This window comes from Nothobranchius furzeri, chromosome 1 (assembly GCF_043380555.1).
Source record: "Nothobranchius furzeri strain GRZ-AD chromosome 1, NfurGRZ-RIMD1, whole genome shotgun sequence".
Lineage (NCBI taxonomy): Eukaryota > Metazoa > Chordata > Actinopteri > Cyprinodontiformes > Nothobranchiidae > Nothobranchius > Nothobranchius furzeri.
In genome coordinates this window covers 70,203,863-70,226,115 of record NC_091741.1, presented here as the reverse complement: position 1 = coordinate 70,226,115, position 22,253 = coordinate 70,203,863, and the positions used below count along the sequence as shown (strand labels likewise).

The 22,253-nt window shown below is 39.6% G+C and overlaps 1 protein-coding gene across 2 annotated transcripts in view; it reads right to left on the bottom strand.

The window, feature by feature from the left end:
• Positions 1-22,253, bottom strand: part of htr4 (5-hydroxytryptamine receptor 4) — a 251,194-nt gene that overhangs the window by 16,238 nt on the left and 212,703 nt on the right. The window contains exon 7 of one of the 2 annotated variants that reach the window (XM_054739381.2): positions 18,622-18,721. The exons of the other annotated variant lie outside the window; for it this stretch is intronic. Coding sequence (XP_054595356.1) covers positions 18,658-18,721 — 64 coding nt within the window. The 3' untranslated portion in view covers positions 18,622-18,657. The remainder of the gene's footprint in view (positions 1-18,621; positions 18,722-22,253) is intronic. 2 annotated transcript variants of the gene reach the window in all.

Here is a 22,253-nt window from a genome sequence, read left to right as displayed (position 1 = left end):
GGTCCATTGTGTTTTCTGAGGTCCAAGGTCAACGCAGCCACCTACAAGGAAGTTTTAGAGCACTTCATGCTTACGGCTGCTGACCAACTTTATGAAGATGCAGATTTGATTTCCCAACAGGACCTGGCACCGGCACACAGTGCCAAAGGAAGAGCTGAAGGCCGTTATCAGAGTAACACTGGCTCTAATAACACCTGAGCAGTGCCACAGACTGATGGACTCCATGCCACGTCGCACTGCTGCAGTAATCCAGGCCAACATCATTTTTGCATTCAGACCCTATAATCATGCTACCCCTTTTTTCATCTGATCTTTCTACATTTTTATTTTTAAATTGAATTTGTTTCTCTTTTTTTTAACATATTTTATATCTCTTGCTTGTTTTGCACTACAGAAGGTGTTGCTCTCAAGCTCTTTGTCCATGTATATAATGACAATAAAGGCATTTCATTTCATTTTGAAATATATCAGTCTCTGTGTAAAGAATTATTCTAATGTACATTTTACTTTGTGATTAGAATTCCTGAAAATAAATAAACTTCGTCAAGATTTTCTAATTGTATGACCAGCACCTGAATGTTAGTTCAATAAACCTGTTGTTTTACATTTTCCCGAGAGTCGTCTCAAGGCAGTTCACAAAGTAAACATTCCAAAACAGATCAGTTCATTAAGCCAATCAGTAAAACGTTTCCTATATAAGGAACCCAGCAGGTTGCATTGAGTCTCTGACTGTCAGTGTCTTAACAGCAATCCTCATACTAAGTCGAGTAAGGTTTAGTCTCCTTTTAACAATTCCTGTCTAATTTAGCTTTCTTTCGTCTCAGCATCATTCAATGTTTGAGACAATACAAACACAAACATACTAAAGTGTTTATTTAAAAACTAAATAAACAGGATCAGGCTTTTCTGCAGGCATGAACAGGTCAGAGTGGTCGATTAATAACGCTTGACTTTCACATTCACTTTGAAACTAAAGCTTTGAGTTAGTTTCTTTATGAAGATAACATTGAAACATTTGTATGAAATTATGATGATAACAATATCCCAACATAACCATGTTTATAATTTAATCCAATCACAGCCTTTCACCCTAACACCACAACACACAGACACCTCATTTCCATGAACTGGCACAATTTTACAATTTGCTGCAGCTTCAGTCTCAGTCTGGAGTGATGGACTGGTTTTATTAATAGTTCCTCCATCATGTCTGTGTTGTGCTCTGATGTCTCCATGGTATTGAAGCTTTGCCGCTGGTGCAAAATTAGTGGCTAACTGGAAGATGCAGAACACTAGGATTTCCATCAGTGTGTATGGGACAGAATCCGTCAAATCAGTTTACTGGCTTTTAAAAGACAAGACTTTAAAAAGTTAGTGTACAACAGATCAAAGAGCTATTATTCACGCATAGTGGCACAAAATAATCAGCACATACTTAGGTCATTCTAAAGGGGAGGGGGGGGGGGGACTCTTCTGTCTGTTGTTTGGCTCTGAAATCGCTGTTTGTATCCATTCTAACTGCCTCAGTAACCTTTCCCGAAGCACTGGTGGTGAAAACTGACTTGCCGCACTGAACTGAGCAGCATCAAGGCTGAAAACACTAAACCTCCTGATCTGTTTGTCTCAGAACATTAAACCTGGCTTTAGCCCAGACACATCCACTGAGGCACAAGGGTGAAGAGTGCAGGCCTCTGGGGAATGCAGTACAACACAACACAACACACACACACACACACACACACACACACACACACACACACACAACCGCTTGTACACATAGCAATCAGCATCTGAACACATCCTCACAACAAGACTGTGGAAGTTGAATCCTTAAGGAAGAAAGTCTGCCAGAATGCCTAAGTGAAGCTGCCCAAGCATCAAGGTAACACGGACATAATTGCTTTGTGTATATAAGTGTGTGTGTGTGTGTTTATTAGGAATGAGATCAATGTACTGCTGCTTCTCTGTAGATCAAATGATTGATTATTTCCACATGACTGATGTCTGCAGTGCAGCATTCCTTCGTTAATTGTTAACATGACTGGAATCGCCACAATGTGTAGGTCTGCATGTACACATTGTGTCACACATGTAGGTCAGTGGTTTGTAAGTACAGACCTAGTGTTGTATGCAAAACTACCAGCAGGTTTTAGTCAACTGATTCTTCTTATGCTGCTCTATTTCTTTCCATCTTTGTTTTCACTTATTTTTTTGACTCCCCCAAAAGGGTGATGGGCTACTACCCTGGAAGCCCTCAACTGACACACCCACTGGGAGCCCAGTAAAAAAAATCAAAGAGCAAATCCTAACCTATATTACATAATCTTAACCTTTATTGCATTATTTATATGAACTCTCAGCATACCAGGATTTATTTTGAGTGGTTTATCTATCTTCGCTGTACATGTCCTGCACACAGCCAGAGCAGCATTCTCAAAGTGGCACGCCAATAAAAAACAATAAATAAATAAACGAGAATTAACACACACCCGGTCATGTCTGCTGGTATTGTCTAGTACTTTCTGTCTTTGGCTCGTGGCTGATGTACTCTGCTGCAGCGGAGCTGAAAATCTGTGCTCCAGTGACTCTGCCGCTGTTTTCACGATCGGACCGGTAGATCACTTTTATATACTTAGTTCAAATATATCTCCTGAGATAAAAAAAGTAGGAAAACCAGGAAGCTATTTTCTGGAGGACTAAGAGGAGATGAAGGAAGATAAGAGACAGACAGGATAGTAAAATAGTCAAATAAAAAACAAGAAAACACGTTTGAAAAGTCTATCTTACAGGATTCCCCTGGAAGCCTCTGTGATTCGTACCCTGGTTGGCACCATTAATGCCTTAAACTTGGTGGGATGGATGAGGGCCTACTGCAGGACTATTTAATTCTGGGCCTCGAGGGCTGGTATTCAGCACATTTTAGTGGTTTCTCTAGTCCAACACACTAGATTTGGCGGTTGAATCACCTGTGCAGCAGCTCATCAGGCTCAGCAGAAGCATGTTAATCACCTACTAATTGAAATCAGGTGTGTTGAAGCAGGGTTAAAACCAAAACGTGCTGGATATCCATCCTCGAGGCCCGGAAGAGTAATTTGAGGCATTTAGAAATTAGTCACCCAAAATGAATGGCTGAAAAGTTTCTAGAAGCTTCTTCTGGGCTATCAATACTAAAAGGGTCAAATAATTCAGACAGATATCAGCTGTAATGCAGGGATGTATTGGGGGCACACACATGCAGGCTTGCACGCACATACATACAGAGACACAGGTGATAGATGCGGCTGGACAGAAACAACAGTAGCAGCAAAAAGACTGACAAAAGAACTGGGGGATTTGTATAATTGAGGAGCTAATTACTGTATGTGAACCTGAGCTGATGAATGGTAAGTGTGTAAAGAGTAGTAGCAGCAAATACTGGAAAACAAGGACAAGAGGAGATAACTCATAATAACCAAGAACAACACTAAACAAGGCAAGATTAATCACAAACTTTAAAGGCCTAAAATAAAACAGAAACACTTACAATTATTTAAATAAAAGAGAGAGAAAAAACAACAAATGCCCAGACTTTTAATGAACTTTCAATCTTTATAAAGAATTATTAAGAAATAAGAACATAAGCTGGTGAAGGTTCTCAGTCCTCCAGGTCATGGTAATCCAAAAGGGTTCAGATGAAGGCAACTGGACTTCTTTGGTTTCTTGAAGATGTTTTGCTTCCCATCTGAGGAGCTTTGTCAATTCTGACTGGAATATACAGTCAAGCTTATAAGCTGTACCTGTCTTTTGTTGCTTAATGAGCAGAAACTACCTAGGGCTGGGCGATGTATCGATATTTTAAAAATATCGGTATAATTTTTAAACAAGATATGAGATGACTTTATATCTTTATATCGATATAACTGGTCAAACTGCTATGCTAGTGATTAGCCGCTATGCTAGCGACATGTTGCTCCATCTCTAAGTGGTTATTACGTGTATTCTCACAAGTTTGCTCTATCTGAGAGCCTCTGGGTATATGTGCTGCTCTAAACTTTGCATTTAGCGTCCTGGTTTTTAATTATTTGGGGATGTTTAACGCCAACGGAGTTCTGTTTATCCATTCTGCTTGTGCGGAGACGAGCCAAACACCTCCCTCCCCTGTGTAATTGGGAAACATGTACGGATAGCCAGAGTGGCCAAATTACCTCAAATGTATTGTAAGGGTTTGAATAGTAAACTATAGGGTAAACATTTTATTTTGAAGGCGAGCTCAACGGTTGAGAAATGTTGTTCCGGTTCCGTTTTTTTCCCGCTCTGGTTAGCTATGCTAGTAAATACTCTGTTATGAGCGATTCTGTTGAAAAAGTTAAGAGTTTGTAAGGCGTGGGTTACGGCGACAGAAGCCCGAAAATAATCCCCATAGAAGAGCAACCAGAGACTCTGAGTCATTACAGTATAAACACTGATATGAGTCAACACTGTTAGATTCCAGCCATGTTTGCCCTATAACTAATAGCTCCACTGTGCGTGACCCACGTGATCTTCAGTAGATGCAATTACATCATCATAAATTTAGCTTAACATGATAGATTTGATTTCTCTGGACAATAAATATACGATATGGGCCACCTCTAGATGAATTTAAATAATTACCATACCATACCACCTTTATTTATATAGCACTTTAAAAACACAGCCATACAGCTGACCAAAGTGTTGAACAATAATAGAGATAAAAAAACATAAAACAGTACTATAAAATACAGCCAACAATAAAAAAAGACAAGCTGACAAAAAAAGGTACCAATAAAACCAATGAAACCTTACAATGGACGATAAAATAAGAGTAGTAAAAGCCACACTAACAGCTAACTGTTAAATGCAAGGGTAAAATAGTTTGTCTTTAGTCTTTAATTGTACATTAATTATAAATATATAAATAAAAAGTGCCTGTGGGACATTTGATACACCTCTAGCTCTCAACTGTGTGTGTGTGTGTGTGTGTGTGTGTGTGTGTGTGTGTGTGTGTGTGTGTGTGTGTGTTAACCGACAGCTGTACCAGTGTTGCTAAAGCTCAAACTGGTCGAGAATAGGCACTAAGGTTAAAGTTTGACAAGAATCAATACATTTTTATGCATTTAATCTACTGATTTATGCATATAATTTCTCAAGACAGCTTGAAGTGAGTTAACGTGTAAATATTTTACAGGAGGAAAAATATCAAGATATATATCGTGTATCGGAATTCAGCTAAAAAATATCGAAATATAAGTTTTCGTCCATAACGCCCAGCCCCAAAACTACCTATGAATACCCTCTATTGTGTGGGAGTCATCGTTGATCAGATGCAGGAGGGATGTCACTACCCAAAGCTTGTGACCATAGATGAGGGTTGAAATGTTGATTGATCAGTAAATTGAGAGCTTTGCCCTCTGGCTCAGCTCTCTTCAGCCTGACTGACCTTACCACGCTTGCATCACTGCATAAAAGTAATGAAAGGGCAGCTTCGGCGGAGTTCGACTCTCATCAAAAACCAGTCTGACTTACAGCTGGCTATGCAGACCAAGACACTGGTCATACTGGGACCTAACAGCCTGTATCAGAGGGCCTAGTACCCCATACCCCCAAAGTGCCCCCCACAGGGCACCCGAGGGGTGCAGTTGAACGTCTTCTCTAAATCCATAAAACACATGTAGATTGGTTGGGCGATCTCCCACACACCCTCCAGGACTTCCCTAAGGGTATGGAGCTGCTCCAGTGTTCCACGGCCAGGACAAAAATCCCGTTGTTCCATCTGAATCTGAGGTTCAACAATCCAACGCACTCTCCTCTCCATAACCCCTGAATAGACTTTACCAGGGAGGCTCAGGAGTGTGATCCCCAACTCAGGCTCTTTCCCAACCAGAAAGGTGCCATTCCACATACCAAGATCCAGCTTCTGTAGCTTAGGATCAGACCGCCAAGGTCACTGCCTTTGGCTACCACCCATCTCACATTTCACCCGACCTCTTTGGCCCTTCCCATGAGTGGTGAACCTGGCCGGGCTCCAAGGATGACAGCCCGTGCCACCAGGCGCTTGCCAATGTGCCCCACCTCCAAGCCTGGCTCTCGAAGGGGGCCCTGGTGACCTGCATCCGGACAAGAGAGCACTGTTTCCATTCATAATATTCATCATAACGGGCCTTTGGGATGCATTTTGTCTGATCCCTCACCTAACATCCAATAAATTTTAATTCAAGTTTCAGACTTCAAAGTGAAATTTTTTGTTTGGGTAAGTATAATATAAATGTTCAAATATTTGAAATAATCTACTTTGGTATAATAAATTCAGAGAAAAATGTTGGTGGTGTTTACTGTCCATCATTCATCACACAAGTACGTCTAAAGAATAAATACATTTCAAGCTACTTTTAACAACTATTGCACACCAGGCTGTAAATGTAAAAAGTGTTTTATGTTTTTTTTAAATAAAATACGTCCTTGTTTTCTAAGATATGTAAGTTGTGGTAACATCTGGGGGACTGTTTGTACTTGTGAAAGGACCTGTACACAGAAACGGATGACTGAGCAGACGCTTCCGCAATAACAAGCTCGGAGCACATCTGCATCAACATAAGGCGGTATCCTAGTGGCCTTGAAAATCATATCAGTCGTGTAAGCAATCTAGTGGGTATGCAGAGGTCTACTCAGACCCCTGAGTGGATAAACGCACACAAGCATGCCTGGTATTTAAATCTGAGGATTATGAGGTTATTCAGAAACTCAGTTGTTTCTTCTACTCTTTGTAAACTGATCTGATAAAAACAAGGACACTGAAAATTATTTATGATTGTGCTAAAGGTAAAGGAAAAGGTCAATTTAATATAAAACTATAATTATGCAAGTAGGTCACTATTGAGACACAAAACAGGTGGAATAGAATTGTAAGAGAAGGGAAGCAATTCCATAAACCCTCAAATAGCTGAAGTCCCAGTAATAGCTGCTTGTTTTTACCCTCTTCTTCTAGTACACAAGGCAAAAATAGGAATTTGATGCATGGACTCGGAGAGTCATATTTATATGTTGCTTAGAAAAAGAAGAAAATAAACAGACCTGCATAAAAGACGAGGAGCAATCATGATTGAAACCTCAGAGTAAGTCGATATGTAAGCACATGTTGGTGAACTGGATTACTGTGTTCATGAGTCAGCAAAATGAACAGATGAGAGGGAGAGGGAGAGAGGGAGGGAGATAGTGTGTGACTGAGAATAAAGGAAGCAGAAAGGGACAGTTTATTTTTTTTCATTCTGCAGCCAAGTAATATCAAAGTTCGACAAGTGATGCTGCTGTGTGTCTGCTGCTTTATTGCTGTAGTGCAAACTGCATTGGCTGCAGCTTTGTTTCTAAACAAAACCATTTGAATGTGACTCTGAGCCTCTGTGATGAAAAGTACGGAGGATTTCTATCTTTACACATGTTGCTGTCCACCTTCAAAGTTTTAATAACTTGGAAGTACTTTAGTACTTTAGTGGCTGTGGTTCAGGTTGTCATATCTTAAAAAAAAAACTTTAGAGAGTATCTTCTATTAGAGGCATGTTAGTGAGTGCATGGCACAATGCAGTTCACTTACCTTTGAAAATGCATTTCCAAATATTTTCTATTCCTAATCAAAAGAAACCTCCAACTTTTCTATATAAAATCAACCTTTGGTTAGAATTTTTGTTCTGAAACTATTATTGTGTATTTTTTCTGAATGGCTGTAACTTTTCTAAGTAAAAACACAAGTCCCATAAGATATTAATTGTACTGGGAAAGCAGATGCAGAGTTGAACTCGGGCAAAGGACGCACATGCAGCAGCGGTGAACCACAAACAGGCTGTTTATGAAGACATTATAGTGTGTGTGTATGCAGATGTGAGCCAGATGCATCCACACTGTTTATAGTAATTGTCTTTCATCTCACCAAAGCCAACAGACTTGTGAGACAGAGACAGGCAGACAGACAGATGGATGCAGGAACAAACAGAAAAAAAAGAGTTGTATGACGCAGCGGTGAAGAGACAGCAGCCCACACAGCGAGTCAATTCAATTAGGATGTGAAAATCCTTCCTGACTACTTTAATGTGGTTACTGATTGAGGACAAGTCTCCAGCTGATCACCGCACATGTTCACAACGTACCACTGCCGCCACTTCACCTCCAGCTACAAACTGACAGTGATACAGTTGGTTTTAGAGGGAATGTGATCTTCAGTAATGAGATCAGGGGTTTGATGGTGAAGGCCAGTCTGCTCCTCTGACCACAACAGAACCTCTGAAAGCTCAGCTGCAACTTTCGGAACCATTCATCTCTTTGGCAGGTACACAATGTAACAAGGACAGTTAATGGAGTTCAGCTCTGGGTGTCTGAAAGCTATGGACACTGGAGTTTCTACCGAGTCCACAGGTTTTCCAACCTGTGAACTTCGGTTTGATTAGAAATAATAGTTGCAAAACTTTTCACAAAACCTTCTTAAGTGAAAATACTACAATCAGCAAACAAGCAGGATTTAACAGGACAGACATTTGCTTTAAAGTAATACCAGTGGAGCAGCACCTTAGGGTCAAGCTTTTATAGATTTCCATGACTTTTCTTAAATAAGATTATTGCAGCAATGCACTGGGTGTAGCACGACTGCAGGGGAGAGGAAAAGAAGGTAGAGAGGCTAAAGCAGCAGCAATCAGACCTCACCTTATATCTACATGGATCAGCATAGAGGGAGGTCCAAGGGACTGGACGACAGATTAGAGGTGTGAATTGTACATACTGGGATTAAAATACCTGTAAATAGACCCGAGTGTTGCATTGTGTGTCACCCTTCTGTAGCCAACTGCTAAGCTTACAAAGAAAAAATCAAGACTGTTTTCTTCAGTTTAAAGATGTGGAACACTCATTTATTTAATACATCTGCTGCAGTCTCTGGTAAAAATGAACATCTTGTAAGTCACATTCTGCATATTCCGGATATTCAGACATCTCATCTCTGATTGGATAACTGCCACTGACTTTTTGCTTTCTAACATTGATACTTTATCTCAACAAATAGTACCGTATTGACCCGAATGTAGGACGACCCCAATTATAAGATGACCCCCCCCCCTTCCAAGACTAATCTTCAGGAAAAGTAAAATAAATATATATATATATATATATATATATATATATATATATATATCACTTTTTAAATAAACTATTTTTATTGAAATTTTGAGAGAAATAGTGAGCAAAAATACTATTTTAATGCAAACTATCAGAACTTTGCTGACATGTGAAATCAAAAGTCAAATGAGGCTTTGATTCACAAACGTCCTCTGCCTCGCTGTACTCACTCCCTCTTCTGCCTCTGTGGGGTGTACCATCAGATCGCTACACCTGTCGGCTTCTCCCATTGAATATCATCCATTCCTCACTGCCATCCAAGGCATCCATGCATGCGATGTTTGACGCCTCTGCTGAATTGACCACCGCCATCTAAAAATTTGCATAACTCTGTTCCAATTTCGGTGCACACTGCTCCGGACCTCTCGTCCCCCTTTTTCGTTTTCTCCTGTTGAGAACATACAGCCTGGCACCCTCTGCCGTTACGGATGTGTAATGGTTAGACCCCGATTTTAAGACGATCCCACATTTTAAAATTATTTTCAATGAAAAAAACCTCGTCCTATATTCGGGTCAATACGGTAAGTACATTTTATTTATATAACACTCATTGCGGACATAGAATCACAAAGTGCTTTAAATAGATCAAAATAAAGCATAACGTCATAAAATCATAATCTGAAAACAAAAATTGATTAGAATCAGAAAAATAAAGTCATAAAATTATAAATTATTAAACAAATGAAAGATGATCACAAATGTGAGTTAAAAATAAGAAACTAAAATATTTAGGTAAAAGCAGCTTTAAATAAAGGCTGTTTTTTAAAAGTGTCCAGACTGTCCATCCCACATAAGGAAAAAGGAAGTTCATCCCAAAGTCAGGGTGCAACCCTCTGGAAAAGGCGATCACAGCGAGTTTTATATCTGGTCTTTGGAACTTCTAGAAGGTTCTGGTGTGAGGACCTGAGGGCTCGGGTTGGAGAATAAGGCTTTAACAGTTCAGAACTTGACCACGTAGAGCATTGAAAGTTATAGTCAGGATTCTAAAATGAATTCTAAAGTTAATGGGTAACCAGTGCAGAGACAGAATAGGAGTGATGTGTGCTCTTCTGTTTGCTGCAGTTAGGAGCCTTGCTGCAGAGTTCTGGACCAACTGAAGGTGCTCTCTTCACATTATTTATCCACGACCGCACAGCCCTCCACCCCTCAAACATGGTTTTGAAGTTTGCAGATGACACCACCATAGTGGGTCTCATAACAAACAACGATGAGACCCTCTACAAAGAGAAGATACAGCACCTCACTCAGTGGTGTTCTTTGAACAACCTGGTGCTCAACCCCAGTAAAGCCGGGCGTACACTGTGCGACTTTTTCACTCGTAGCACTCAGCTTCAGCTTAAACTGTACGACTTCCTCGCAGGGCAGATCTCACGAGTCCTGTGCTCACACTGCACGACCCAGTTCTCGCATGCGACCTGACTGCTCACACTGTACGTCTGGTAGCAACACGTCGGCCCAAAAAATATGCTAAAAATAGCAGTTTTTACTCAACACGTCAGACTTTTTTGTCTTGTCTTGCCTGTCCTTCGGGAGTGCTGCAGGACACACAGGGATTTATGGGGGTTGGATGAGCAAAACGAAATAAAGAAAGTAAATCTGTGTTTTGTGATCAGTTTAATTTGACAAGAACACGACAAACATGCTTTCATGACAATCTTTGTGAGTAAAAAAACGTGTAGAAACAAAAACGAACAGCGTGTGTTATTAGGGAAATAGCGAGCGGCGTTGATGCAGGATTGCGCATGCGCCGTGAGCAGTTCTGCTACATTTTGGGTCGCAGCTGCTCGCAGCGCCGCTTCAACGGTGCGATACCCTCACGAGGGACGAGCGAAATTTTAAACACGCCAGAAGTCCGTGCGACCTCACGACTGCTGATCGGCAGCTGGTCACGTGGTGTTAATCGCCTCTCGTAACCCCCTGTACACTACACGACCGCTCGGCGCAAAACTCGCCCCGATGTCGTGGATTCTCGCACGACTGGAAAATCGGCTCAAAAAAGTGAAAAAGTCGCACAGTGTACGCCCGGCTTTAGACCAAGGAGGTCATAGTGGACTTCAGGAGGTCCATCAGGACAGAGCACTCACCTCTACTCATTTGGGGGGAGCTAGTAGAGCGTATAGACAACAACAAATTCCTGGGCATCCACATCACCTCAGATCTAACCTGGTCACTGAAGACTTCCTTTCTGGTAAAGAAGACCCAACAAAGACTCTTCTTCCTCAGGAAACTGAAGGGAGCCGGTCTCTCCCCCAACTGCTAAAGAATTTCGACATAGCCATGATTGAGAGCATTCTATCACTCAGTATGACGGTGTGGTATGGGAGCTGTACCTTCCAGAACAAAAAAGACATAGCCAGGGTGGTGAAAACTGCTCAGTAATCATGGGGAGCCCACTACAAGATCTGGACTCAGTATATACCATCCGACTACAAAGGAAGGCTAACCGTATCACTGCTGATTCCTTCCATCCAGGTCACAAACTGTTTATGCCGCTACCATCCAGGAAACGTTACAAGGCCACAACCACCAGGCTGAGGAACAGTTTCTTCCCTAGAGCTGTTAAAGCCATCTACCCCCCCCCCCCCCCCCATGTAAATGGTAATATTAACCATTAACTGTATACGGTATTATTAATGTGTTCATACTGATGGATTAACCTTACAGGAATAACATTCATGTCACCCATTATTCATTAATGTAGAGTATTGGACACATTATGAAAACATTTTGGATTTAGACACATTGCCCATTCAACAAGATATGAATATATAAACTTATAAAGTTGTAAAATCATTTTATGAGCCAGAAAAGATACATTTTATTCAAAGAGGATGGATAAGAAGTCCTGCATCTTTCGCTGCCTTGATGACTTCTGACACACCACAGGATAAGTTAGGAATATCGGGTCAAGTTCATAGACTTCATATCGGCACCACGGTGTCAGATTGACCTATATGAAGGAGTTAAGCTTGTGGTCATTTTGATGAAATACTTGGCTATTTGATTGGCTACAACTGTAAAAAAAAACACAAGCCTGGAGGAGTTCTGCTGTGTGGTGGAGTTGCTAAAGCTAATGTCAGCTTCTACTAGCATTGACGTTCTCTGATGTTTTCTGGATGCTAAACCAACAACAGCCTTTCCTATTGTGAGTCCAGATGGGTGAGTTCATGGATGTGAAGTGACAGTGTGACGTAGATCTGTCAGGATTTTCAAATCCTAGAGTGTCACTGTCTATTTTCTATCAGAAGCTAATGCAAGAGATAGGTGGAGAAGACTATTTTCATGTTCAGCCTGCATGACAAACTCAGAGTGACTGATTATAACCAGAAACAATAATTAGAAAAAGTTTGAAGAAGTTCATAATTTCACTTTTTGCAGCATTTTTGTGTAGTGCTTGAAAACAACATCCTGCTTAACCTTGCAATATTATGCTCTCTGTTTCTGTTAAATAATTTACCATTTTCTTTAAGAAAGCAAAGTCAAAACACATTTAGATAATACTGCGATCTCAATGTATTGATAGTCTTGAATGTCCGCACTGGTGCTTTAAAGTGTAACTGCAAAAACTAGAATTTTAATAAAATATCTGGGACTGAAAGCCATTTCATGTGCATGTTTTGTTTTTCTTCATTTCTTGAGCGCCAATTGTAACGTGTCTTGTTTGTTATTATATGAAACAGTAAAGTTTTATTGTGCTAGAACATGCTTACAAAGTTTGTTCCTACTTTTGATTTTATTGACTTTTGTATGGCAGCATCATGGCTGCCCCTATAGAAATAGATTAATTTACAAATACCTTAAAATGTATTAATCCATCCTTTGTTTCTGGATTTGATATTTTCATTACTTCCATGCAATAAAGCAAAAAAACCTTTTCCAGACACTGAGACAATACCTTCAGTTTTCACATTTAGCGTTATTTGTCTGTGAAATGGCAAACAATAATAGACTTCCCACGCAGGCTCGGTCCCATCACCACAAATGTCTTAGAATATCCCATCCCCACAGCGACCGGTTGTAATAAAAGCCAACATGGGTGGCCAGTAAAAATGAATAACACACCACAATCCTTTTGTTTAGTCATAAAGAGCCTCTCTAGAACATCGCCTATGGGATTCACTGGGAGCTTGACAACAGCCAAAAACTCACAGCAAACAAAGATACAGCTTAAAACACACACTGTTATTAAAACACAAGCACACTTTAAATCAAGAAAAAAAGCGTTCAGGGAAAAGTTAAGTAAAGAACAAATGAACAAACACCAACACTCTCTTAAAGAAAAGAATATAACACTAAAGAGATAATTTACTGTAATGAAAATGGAAAATATTTGCGTGTAAATCCAGCAAAAACACAACCAGAAGTACATATTTTGAGGTAAAAATCACTGTTTTACACCCACAGGTCTGTGATTTCAGCAAAACATTGCTACCTCAGCTGACATTTGGCCAGAGTGAGATTTTACTGTGACGAGTTACAACTGATCCTGTAGTGAGACTGCAGCGGCATTGATGTCAGCTTCCTCTTCAAGAAGCAGCAGCTGACTTTGGCACATAAAAAGTGACTAAGCATTTATCCTGACAGGTTCCATCGCAGGAGAGAGGCAGTGACTGCCCTGCCAAACAGTGTCAGCTTTATATTTTATATAGCTGAATATTTTACATTTTGGCACAAAAGTGAATTATTTTATCCTTCAACGTAAGAAGAAAAGATGCCCAGACTGAAGAGACTGACACGGGCAGACAAGCTGACAGTAAGAAAAATCAAAGTAGTCAACCTTCACACTAACAAAGCATTTGTTGCATTTTTAACACAATTATGGGTCATCTTGCAAATCTTGCAAACACAGGACCATATCTGTGGTGGTAGAATTATGTATGAATATGTGTCCTGAATGACTCTAACCATCACATTACATTTTAAATCAATACCTGTGAAACTATCATAGCCATTTTAATTTCCCTGAAATTACGTTTACTTTCAACTTTATTAATTTAGTTCATTTGCATGACCCAAGAGCCAAACAAAGTGATATACACCATTGTAGAGGCAAATCAAACCCAAATAAAAACTGTTAAAAATCCAACACAGCGCCCACAGTTCAAACAATTTGGGACCAAAAACAAGCAGCATAAATTAGTTGTAGTGGCCAACTTAAAATGTATTGACTTCAAAAATTAAAAACTTTGACCCAAAAGGAGTTTCACCAGTTTAGGAATGCATCAACATAATAGCCTAGTGAACTAGACCAAATTCTTGCTTTGCAAAGAATGGTCTAGGCATGCTCCATTGGAACCTCAGCAGCTCCTACCAGGACTCTGGCTAGCCAATCACAACTCTCTAGAGGGATTTCAAACACATAGAGAGCTGTGATTGGTCCGTAATGGTGGGCCAATCATAGTGCTCTATCTGCTTAGTGAACAAATCACAGAGCTTTATCTGCGTTGTGGGCCAATCAGAGCACTCTATATGCCTGGTGGGTGGGATGATGCAACAGAGTGAAACAAGAGAATGTCACATTCATTGTCCAGTGGAATGCAGAGATCATTTGAAAGACAACGGTAGAACCCGCCCCACAACCGAGAGCCGTCAATGGAGCGTTGCCAGACTAAATAATACATTTATTTAGTCTGGCTTGCCAGGCTATCAACATAATGCTTTCAGAGTATATCAACATCTGTTCAGCGATTTATGAGAAAACACAATTTCCCACTTTTTGTGTTTTGCTAATAATTACTTTGGTCACAATAGCAGTAATGAAGATATTTGAAGGTGCATGAAGTAAGAATGAGATCTTGGGTACTACAGGCCATGTATCAAAACAAACAAGTCAGTTCTTGATTGTTGTGATTATTTCACAATAAAATTCTTACTTATTGAACCTTTCAGTTTTCCTTAGAGGAACAAACTCCAAAAAGAGGTGTATAATGATTTTTGACAATTCCACAAGTCCCCACATATCGTTGGATTTCTGGAAAGAGAATTTGATGAAAACGTCCTCCACAGCGATGCGGGAAATCCGGCTTGCTGATTATTTAAATGCATACTGCAGTACCATTTAAAGAGCTATGATAGCATTCACACTTATAGCTCTGAAAATGGCGCTTCAGTCTGCAACAAACTGTGATTGAGTCTTGAGGCTGGAACTTGCCCGCTTTTTTCAGCAAATCCACCCAACAAACGTCAAAGGTTTGTGCATTCCCTTCAGAAAGCTCACAATAAATTACATCAGAGAAAATAACAGAAACAACCGTCAGCTAAAGACACTATAGACAAGTCCCAAAAATGTTTAGGAGTCCTCTTTAAGACATTTCACTGCCATCCACAACAGTTTTATGGTGACAGCCCATTCATGATAATTTCTCAAATGTGTCGTGAGATGGAAATTAGAGCATTAAGGTAAATTTTGTCAGACCTCTTCAAGCCTTTGACCCGTACAGCTTTTTTTTTTAAATAGTACATAAGCATATGTGGGCTGAACCAACTCTAGCAGGGTTTGGTGAGAAACACAATAATAAATAATTAATACATCTTTATTCAACATTTTTCATGGCATTTAGAAGAATTTCTTTTAAATTCAATGTGTAAATCAAGTTTTAAAATGCACTCCTCGAGATGCTTAACTCAGTCTAATTACAAAAAAAACTTCAACCTGAAGTATTTTGTGTGTGTGTGTTTGTGTGTGCGCGTGCATGCGTGTGTGTGTGTGTGCGCACGCGTGCGTGTATGTGTGTGTGTGTGTTCGAAGATATCAAAGGCGCCTGAGGGAGACAAACTGCTGAGGAGCGATGTAATTCGACACAAGTATCTCTCCAACAGTGACAAGTGAGAGCTACAGGGAAGACTTAAGTGGACAAAGGAGGGAGAGAAAAAGGATCAGAATCTTTGTTGCGTCAAACTCTTCTCAGTCTCTTTAACATATTTTTAACCATCATTACGTCATCCTTCCAAGACTGAAATATTGACACCCTCAAGTGTTTCTTTACAAGTACTGCAACAAAAATCTTATGTTACTAAAAATGTAATCACTTTACAAAAAAAAGGAACAATAAAGAAGCAAATCCTTCATTTTCCCCCTTTGTCACCTGGCTTTATTTAAAACTGAGTTTTTTCATGTTTTATCTACACATTTTCAGAGCCTTCCTTTCTAAAACATCTAAGCACTGTAAAAAAACAAAAAACAAAGAAAAACAAGAACAATTTTCCTATACGCAAAATTCGCTGCTGCTTCACTTTGCACCTGCTGTCATCAGATTAATTATAATATACTTTTCCAAATTAACTGATGAAATGCAGGTGTGGTGTTTCTGAGCCCTGATTTCCTTCCTGTTTTTCACAAACTAGAAAAAAAATGTTCATATGATTTCTCAAACTATGTCATTATGTTGGCTTTGCTTTGTTAGAATAAATACTGACGCAGTGTTTCATCCAATGTGATTTCAAAGCTGCCATCCCAAATCTACAGAACAAGCTAAGTAATGACCGTAAACATGGTCACGGAACATTTATCTTCCCTGAAACCCTTTTGGTGGAATCGGAAACTCACACTGCCTGAGGAAACGAGAGAGCGCTAAACACCAGCCACCATTTTCTACGTTTAAACGTTGCTGTCCGTGACTTTAAATGGTGTTTTGTTCACGGGACTCAGGTAGTTTGTCCTAAAGTTTAAGTGGTAGCAGCCGGCTGTTTCTCCTTCTCTGACACTATTGAGCAAAAAACTTCTCGCACCAGTGGTGTTCTGTTGCTAAATATGCAAGTGTGTAATGAGTGGCGGACCCAGAGAAGTGAAGGCAAGACCAACAATCAGATGGTCCAAAAGTTGCTTTCGGTCCAAAACGTGTTATTGGCAGAGGCTTTTAGACAAATGTGATAGAACCACTTTACTTTATTTCCCACAGTATATTTATAGCTATACTATGTTACAACATTGTTGAAAGGCATGAAGCTGCTATTGCAGCTTTAACTGATAAGATTGTTCTAGACTGACTTGTACATTAGTAATTGTTGATAATTATTAGTAACTGTACTTTTCTTTACTTTGCAAACCTGTGAAGACATATGCAACACAACCGATAGCTTTGTCTGGAATCTCAACTTATATATCTAACTTTAAAAATATGTATGTTCTGCAAAGGCTATTGCTTCATCCTAGGTCAATGGATTTAACAGAATATTTAAAAATTAAGACCTTTACTTAGTTTTCAACTACTTTCCCAAACATGTAGTCAAATTAGGGATGTTCCTATGTTTTTTGCTCCCGATCCAATTCCAAGTTATTTGATTTTGAGTACCCGCCGATACCGAGTCCCGATCCGATACTTTTCAGAAAAGCATTCAAATAAGAAGAAAACACATCCAAAAAGTCCTTTAAGTTTCACTTTCAGCTTTTTAGGAACTACACCAGTTAAAAACTTGTTTATATTGTGAACATTTCAAGTTGTTTACTCCCTCAATATGCAGCTGTGAGCAATGCGTGTTGATGTGACGAAGCAGGCTGGTGGAGCCTTTGGCAGGCAGGGCAACGTTTCTCTGCATAACACCTGTAGCTCCAGCGCGCAGCACAGGGAGCAGGGTCCAGCAGCTATGGGGTGTATAGAGCACTGGGTACTGCAGGAGAACTAGAAACCCTGATGTTTTGCAGTCTGTTGGCAATTTCTCTTTGTTTATTAGCGTAACTTTCTCTGTCAGCTGGCTCCACGTTTTTGTCTGACTTCACTGTGAACTGTGACTGTTAGAGGTAAATTGTGGATTAATTGAGACTGGTGATTTGCTTTGTGGATGCCCGAATGGAAAAGCCAACAGGGAAAGTAGCTTGTTTGAAGGCAGCAAATCGTGAAGCTGTCTTTTCTAGCATGTTAAATGCCCAGTTTGCACATATTGCAAGTGTCTGTAGCATTTTCCAGAGAAACACTACAATGGTGGCTAATTGATTGCTGTGAGTTACGGTTGAAGATCATGAACTTTGTTTTACTTGTGTTTAAATGAAGATGAAGGTTGGAGAAGGCATGATGAAGACAATTAAAGTTACGCTGCAAGGAGGAAAAAGCTGCATTCAAGGAAGAACTGCATTGATATAAAATGGTGTCGTCCGCATATAAATGCATATGAGAACTGTCAACAGCTTGAACAATGTTATTAATATAGATTTTGAATTAGGTTGGGCCCAGTGTCGACCCTTGAGGAACGCCCAAAGATAGAGGTAAAGGAGCAGATTAGTAACCCTCTGTTCTCACTGTTTGCATATGACCTGAGAATTAACATCTGAACCATGCCACGGATGACTGAGAAAGTCCTATATGTTTTAGCCTGCTAAGTAAGATGTTATGGTCTACAAAGTCAAAGGCTTTAGCCAAGTCCACAAACACAGCCACACAATATTCCTTATTGTCAATGGCACATATGATGACATTTAACACTTTAAGTGTTGCAGAGTTTGTGCAATTGTGTGTAAGGTAACAGACTCACTTGATAAAGTCTTGGAAAGGCTTAGAAATACAGCAGCTAGACAGGCACTGGTCTGGTGTTGCAGAACCAGAGCAGCAGCTTGGAGGCAGAGGAGCAGCCACTGGAAACACAGCAGGGGGAAACAAGGAAGAACAAGTGGAAACGAAAAGGAAACCACATGGAAAAAAGGTTTGATAAACAGCCAGTGTAGAAAGAAGAAACATGAAACAGTCAAAAGCCAAAAGAAACAAATAACAAGTGCACAGGGAAATTACAATATTAGATTCAAAGAAATAAAAAATTGAAAAAAAATGCAAATAAGGTTTGAAATACAATTAGATAGACAGATGTAATGATTGCATTAAAACAATTAGATAACAAATCAAGAAGATGCAAAAATAGGAAGTGCGAAAAAAGCAAAGGGAAATATCAAGTATGGAGGAAGGAATTTGACAAAAGAGAAGGTATGCAGTTAATTAAAAAACAAAAGATAAAGACACAGAAGGTGACACAAAGTAAAAAAATAAGATGAAAAAAAATTACACACAGAAAGAAGGTAGGGAAGGAAAAGAAAACAGGAAAAACAAGGTTAGTTTTACCCAAACAACCCATGAGACTGAAGCCAAAACTAGACGTGTGTGTGTGTGTGTGTGTGTGTGTGTGTGTGTGTGTGTGTGTGTGTGTGTGTGTGTGTGTGTGTGCGTGCTTCTGTTAATATGCTGACAGTGCTAAATTTGAAATGTACTATTTTAATCTTTTATAATAGTTTGGAATAATGGTACAGAAGGATTTCAAACAGTCTTCAAACAACCTTTCACACAAATAGAGAAGATTTATTTATAATTAAATAAAGCATGGACAAAAAATCTTAGAAGATCTCTCTACAGAATATGCAACAGCCCTTAGCATGTGGTGGACTTTGCTTTGCATCAAGTCTGATATGGATGCTTTTCAATCGGCCAGGGGAAAGAACTTTTTACTATAATTTATCAAACTGCTTTCTTAACTGTAGAAAAAAAAGGTCACCATGGAATCCCGACCCACAAGACAGTTAAGTATTATTACCTGAAAACAAGATATGTTTGTAATTTTCTCTGACCCACTTTCACAATTCATCCACGCAGAAACCAAAAAAAAAAAAAAAAACACTGAAAAAGTGGTAAATGTACAGCAGAGAACAGAAATGGAAAAATAGGTTGACAAATTAAAGAAGACAAGAGTGACCAAGAGCTCAATGAAGCTGAAGCAGGAATCAGGCAGTGATACAGTGAAGCCTTTCTTTCCCATCTCACTGCTCTACTGATGAAGGCTTCTGAAAATGCTCATATTACTGGAATAATTCAGTTTCAAGGTGCATTCACTATAGAATAATTCTGGTATTTGACAACATATAATTCATGTCTAGTGGCGAATCAGCACTCAATGCATTAGTGGTGTTAATCCTGAGGACAGATGTGTATTTAACATTTCAGAAAGATGAATTTCCTCTCAGCAACCTCTTTTCCTCCATAATTCTTTGTTTCCCACGGTAATTGCAGTATGCACCCATTGACACCAGCTACTATAACATCCTACCTGTCATCAGCCCAATTCCTCTTACATTTTTGGCCAATGGCTGCAAGCCACATTTCCCCTGGCATTCCTACTGTTTGAAAACAGTGAGCAATGACCCAAACCTGAATTGAACTTGACAAATATTTGTGCAGCCACAACATTTTCATTGCTATCCGCTCAAGTTTAAACAAACGCCAAGTGACGGTTTACAGGATTATGTTTCCCAAACCAACCCTTTGACCAAACACCAATAAAAACATGATCAAATTAAAGTAAATCTAGATCCCGTAACTTTATCCCAAAGAGAAATTAAATTAGAAAAATACACAATTTGCAAAGATTTATTTTGGTCTGTGTTGGCTGTAGTTCAGTAACTGTTGGGTTAAAGAACTCTGCATCGAGTTACAAAAAGAAACAAGGGGGTTGTCCAGAAAAATATGTATTTGTGTGTGTGTGTGTGTGTGTGTGTGTGTGTGTGTGTGTGTGTATATATGAAGAAATCTTTGGTTTAAACTCAACTCAGTAAGTTGTGTCCACTCCACGATTTAAGGTCAAGATGTAGTCCCTTAGCTGCTGTTATTTGTTGTGAGCTTGTAGCTGAATGCAGCCGACAGCATCACAAAGGCATCTAACCCAACAGTCTGAAGCAAACAATTCCTGTTAGAATGGCTGATTTTGTTTATATCTGCAGGACAATGGAGTTTTGACATAGAAAAAAAATGCACGCACAGATGTACACATACAGATGCAAATGTGAAAATATACATCATCTACCTCTTTGAATGCACCAAACACTATAACTAAATAAATAAACAAAAATGCACCAGTTGTGTTTTACTTTACTTCTGCAGAGCATGTCTCTATCAACAAGCTCATTAGCAAGATGAATGTCTGCCCTGTACTTTACATCTAGTTCCATCTTGTTCATTGTCACATCTGCGTGTTGTGTGTGGAGTCTGTCTTACTCTCCCTCGGCTATGTTTAGGTTCTGATTGCATGGTGAGACTGACCTACATGCTCAGGTCCAACTGAAGCTTTTCAGCTTCAGACCCACAAGACAGCGATAGTCAAGATGTGCGACATATCTCCGATTTGCCATTACAAACATGCTTACATAGCTAAATAATTCACAGCATAAAGAAAACTTCAGTTCATATTCCCTCAAATCCATTTATAACAATTGTGATGATTATTGTAGCCAAAATGCGACAATTATAGCTTTAGCAGTTATCTTAAAATTTTATTTCAGTTTCTGGAAAACGTCCTGTGTAGTTCTTGGTGAACCACCGTGGGGCCATGACCCCAAGGCTAGGAACCACTGGTCCAGCATATGATGAGCACCTGCCTGGCTTAACCTCTCTCTTTTCCTACATCTTACATTGGTGAACTTCTCAGTCCCTACCATCGACACACACACACACACACGTATATATATATATATATATATATATATATATATATATATATATATATATATATATATATATATATATATACATACACATATATATATATACATATGTATACATATATACACATATACACATATATATATATATATATATACACATATATATATATATATATATATATATATATATATATATATATATATATATATATATATATATACATAAATATACATATATACACATATACACACTCGTCCCAGGGGACTCCATTGTCCTGCTGGGGGACTTCAATGCTCACGTGGGCAATGACAGCTTGACCTGGAGGGGTGTGATTGGGAGGAACGGCCCACCTAATCTGAACTCGAGCGGTGTTGTTATTGGACTTCTGTGCAAGCCGCAGTTTGGCCATAACGAACACCATGTTCGAACATAAGGATGCCCATCGGTACACTTGGTACCAGGGCAGCCTAGGTCACAGGTCGATGATAGATTTTGTAGTCGTATCATCTGACCTGCGGCCGTATGTTTTGGACACCCGAGTGAAGAGAGGGGCGGAGCTGTCAACTGATCACCACCTGGTGGTGAGTTGGATCAGATGGCAAGGGAACATGCCGCGTAGACCTGGCAGACCCAAATGCATAGTGAGGGTCTGCTGGGAACGCCTGGCAGAAGAACCTGTCAAGACGG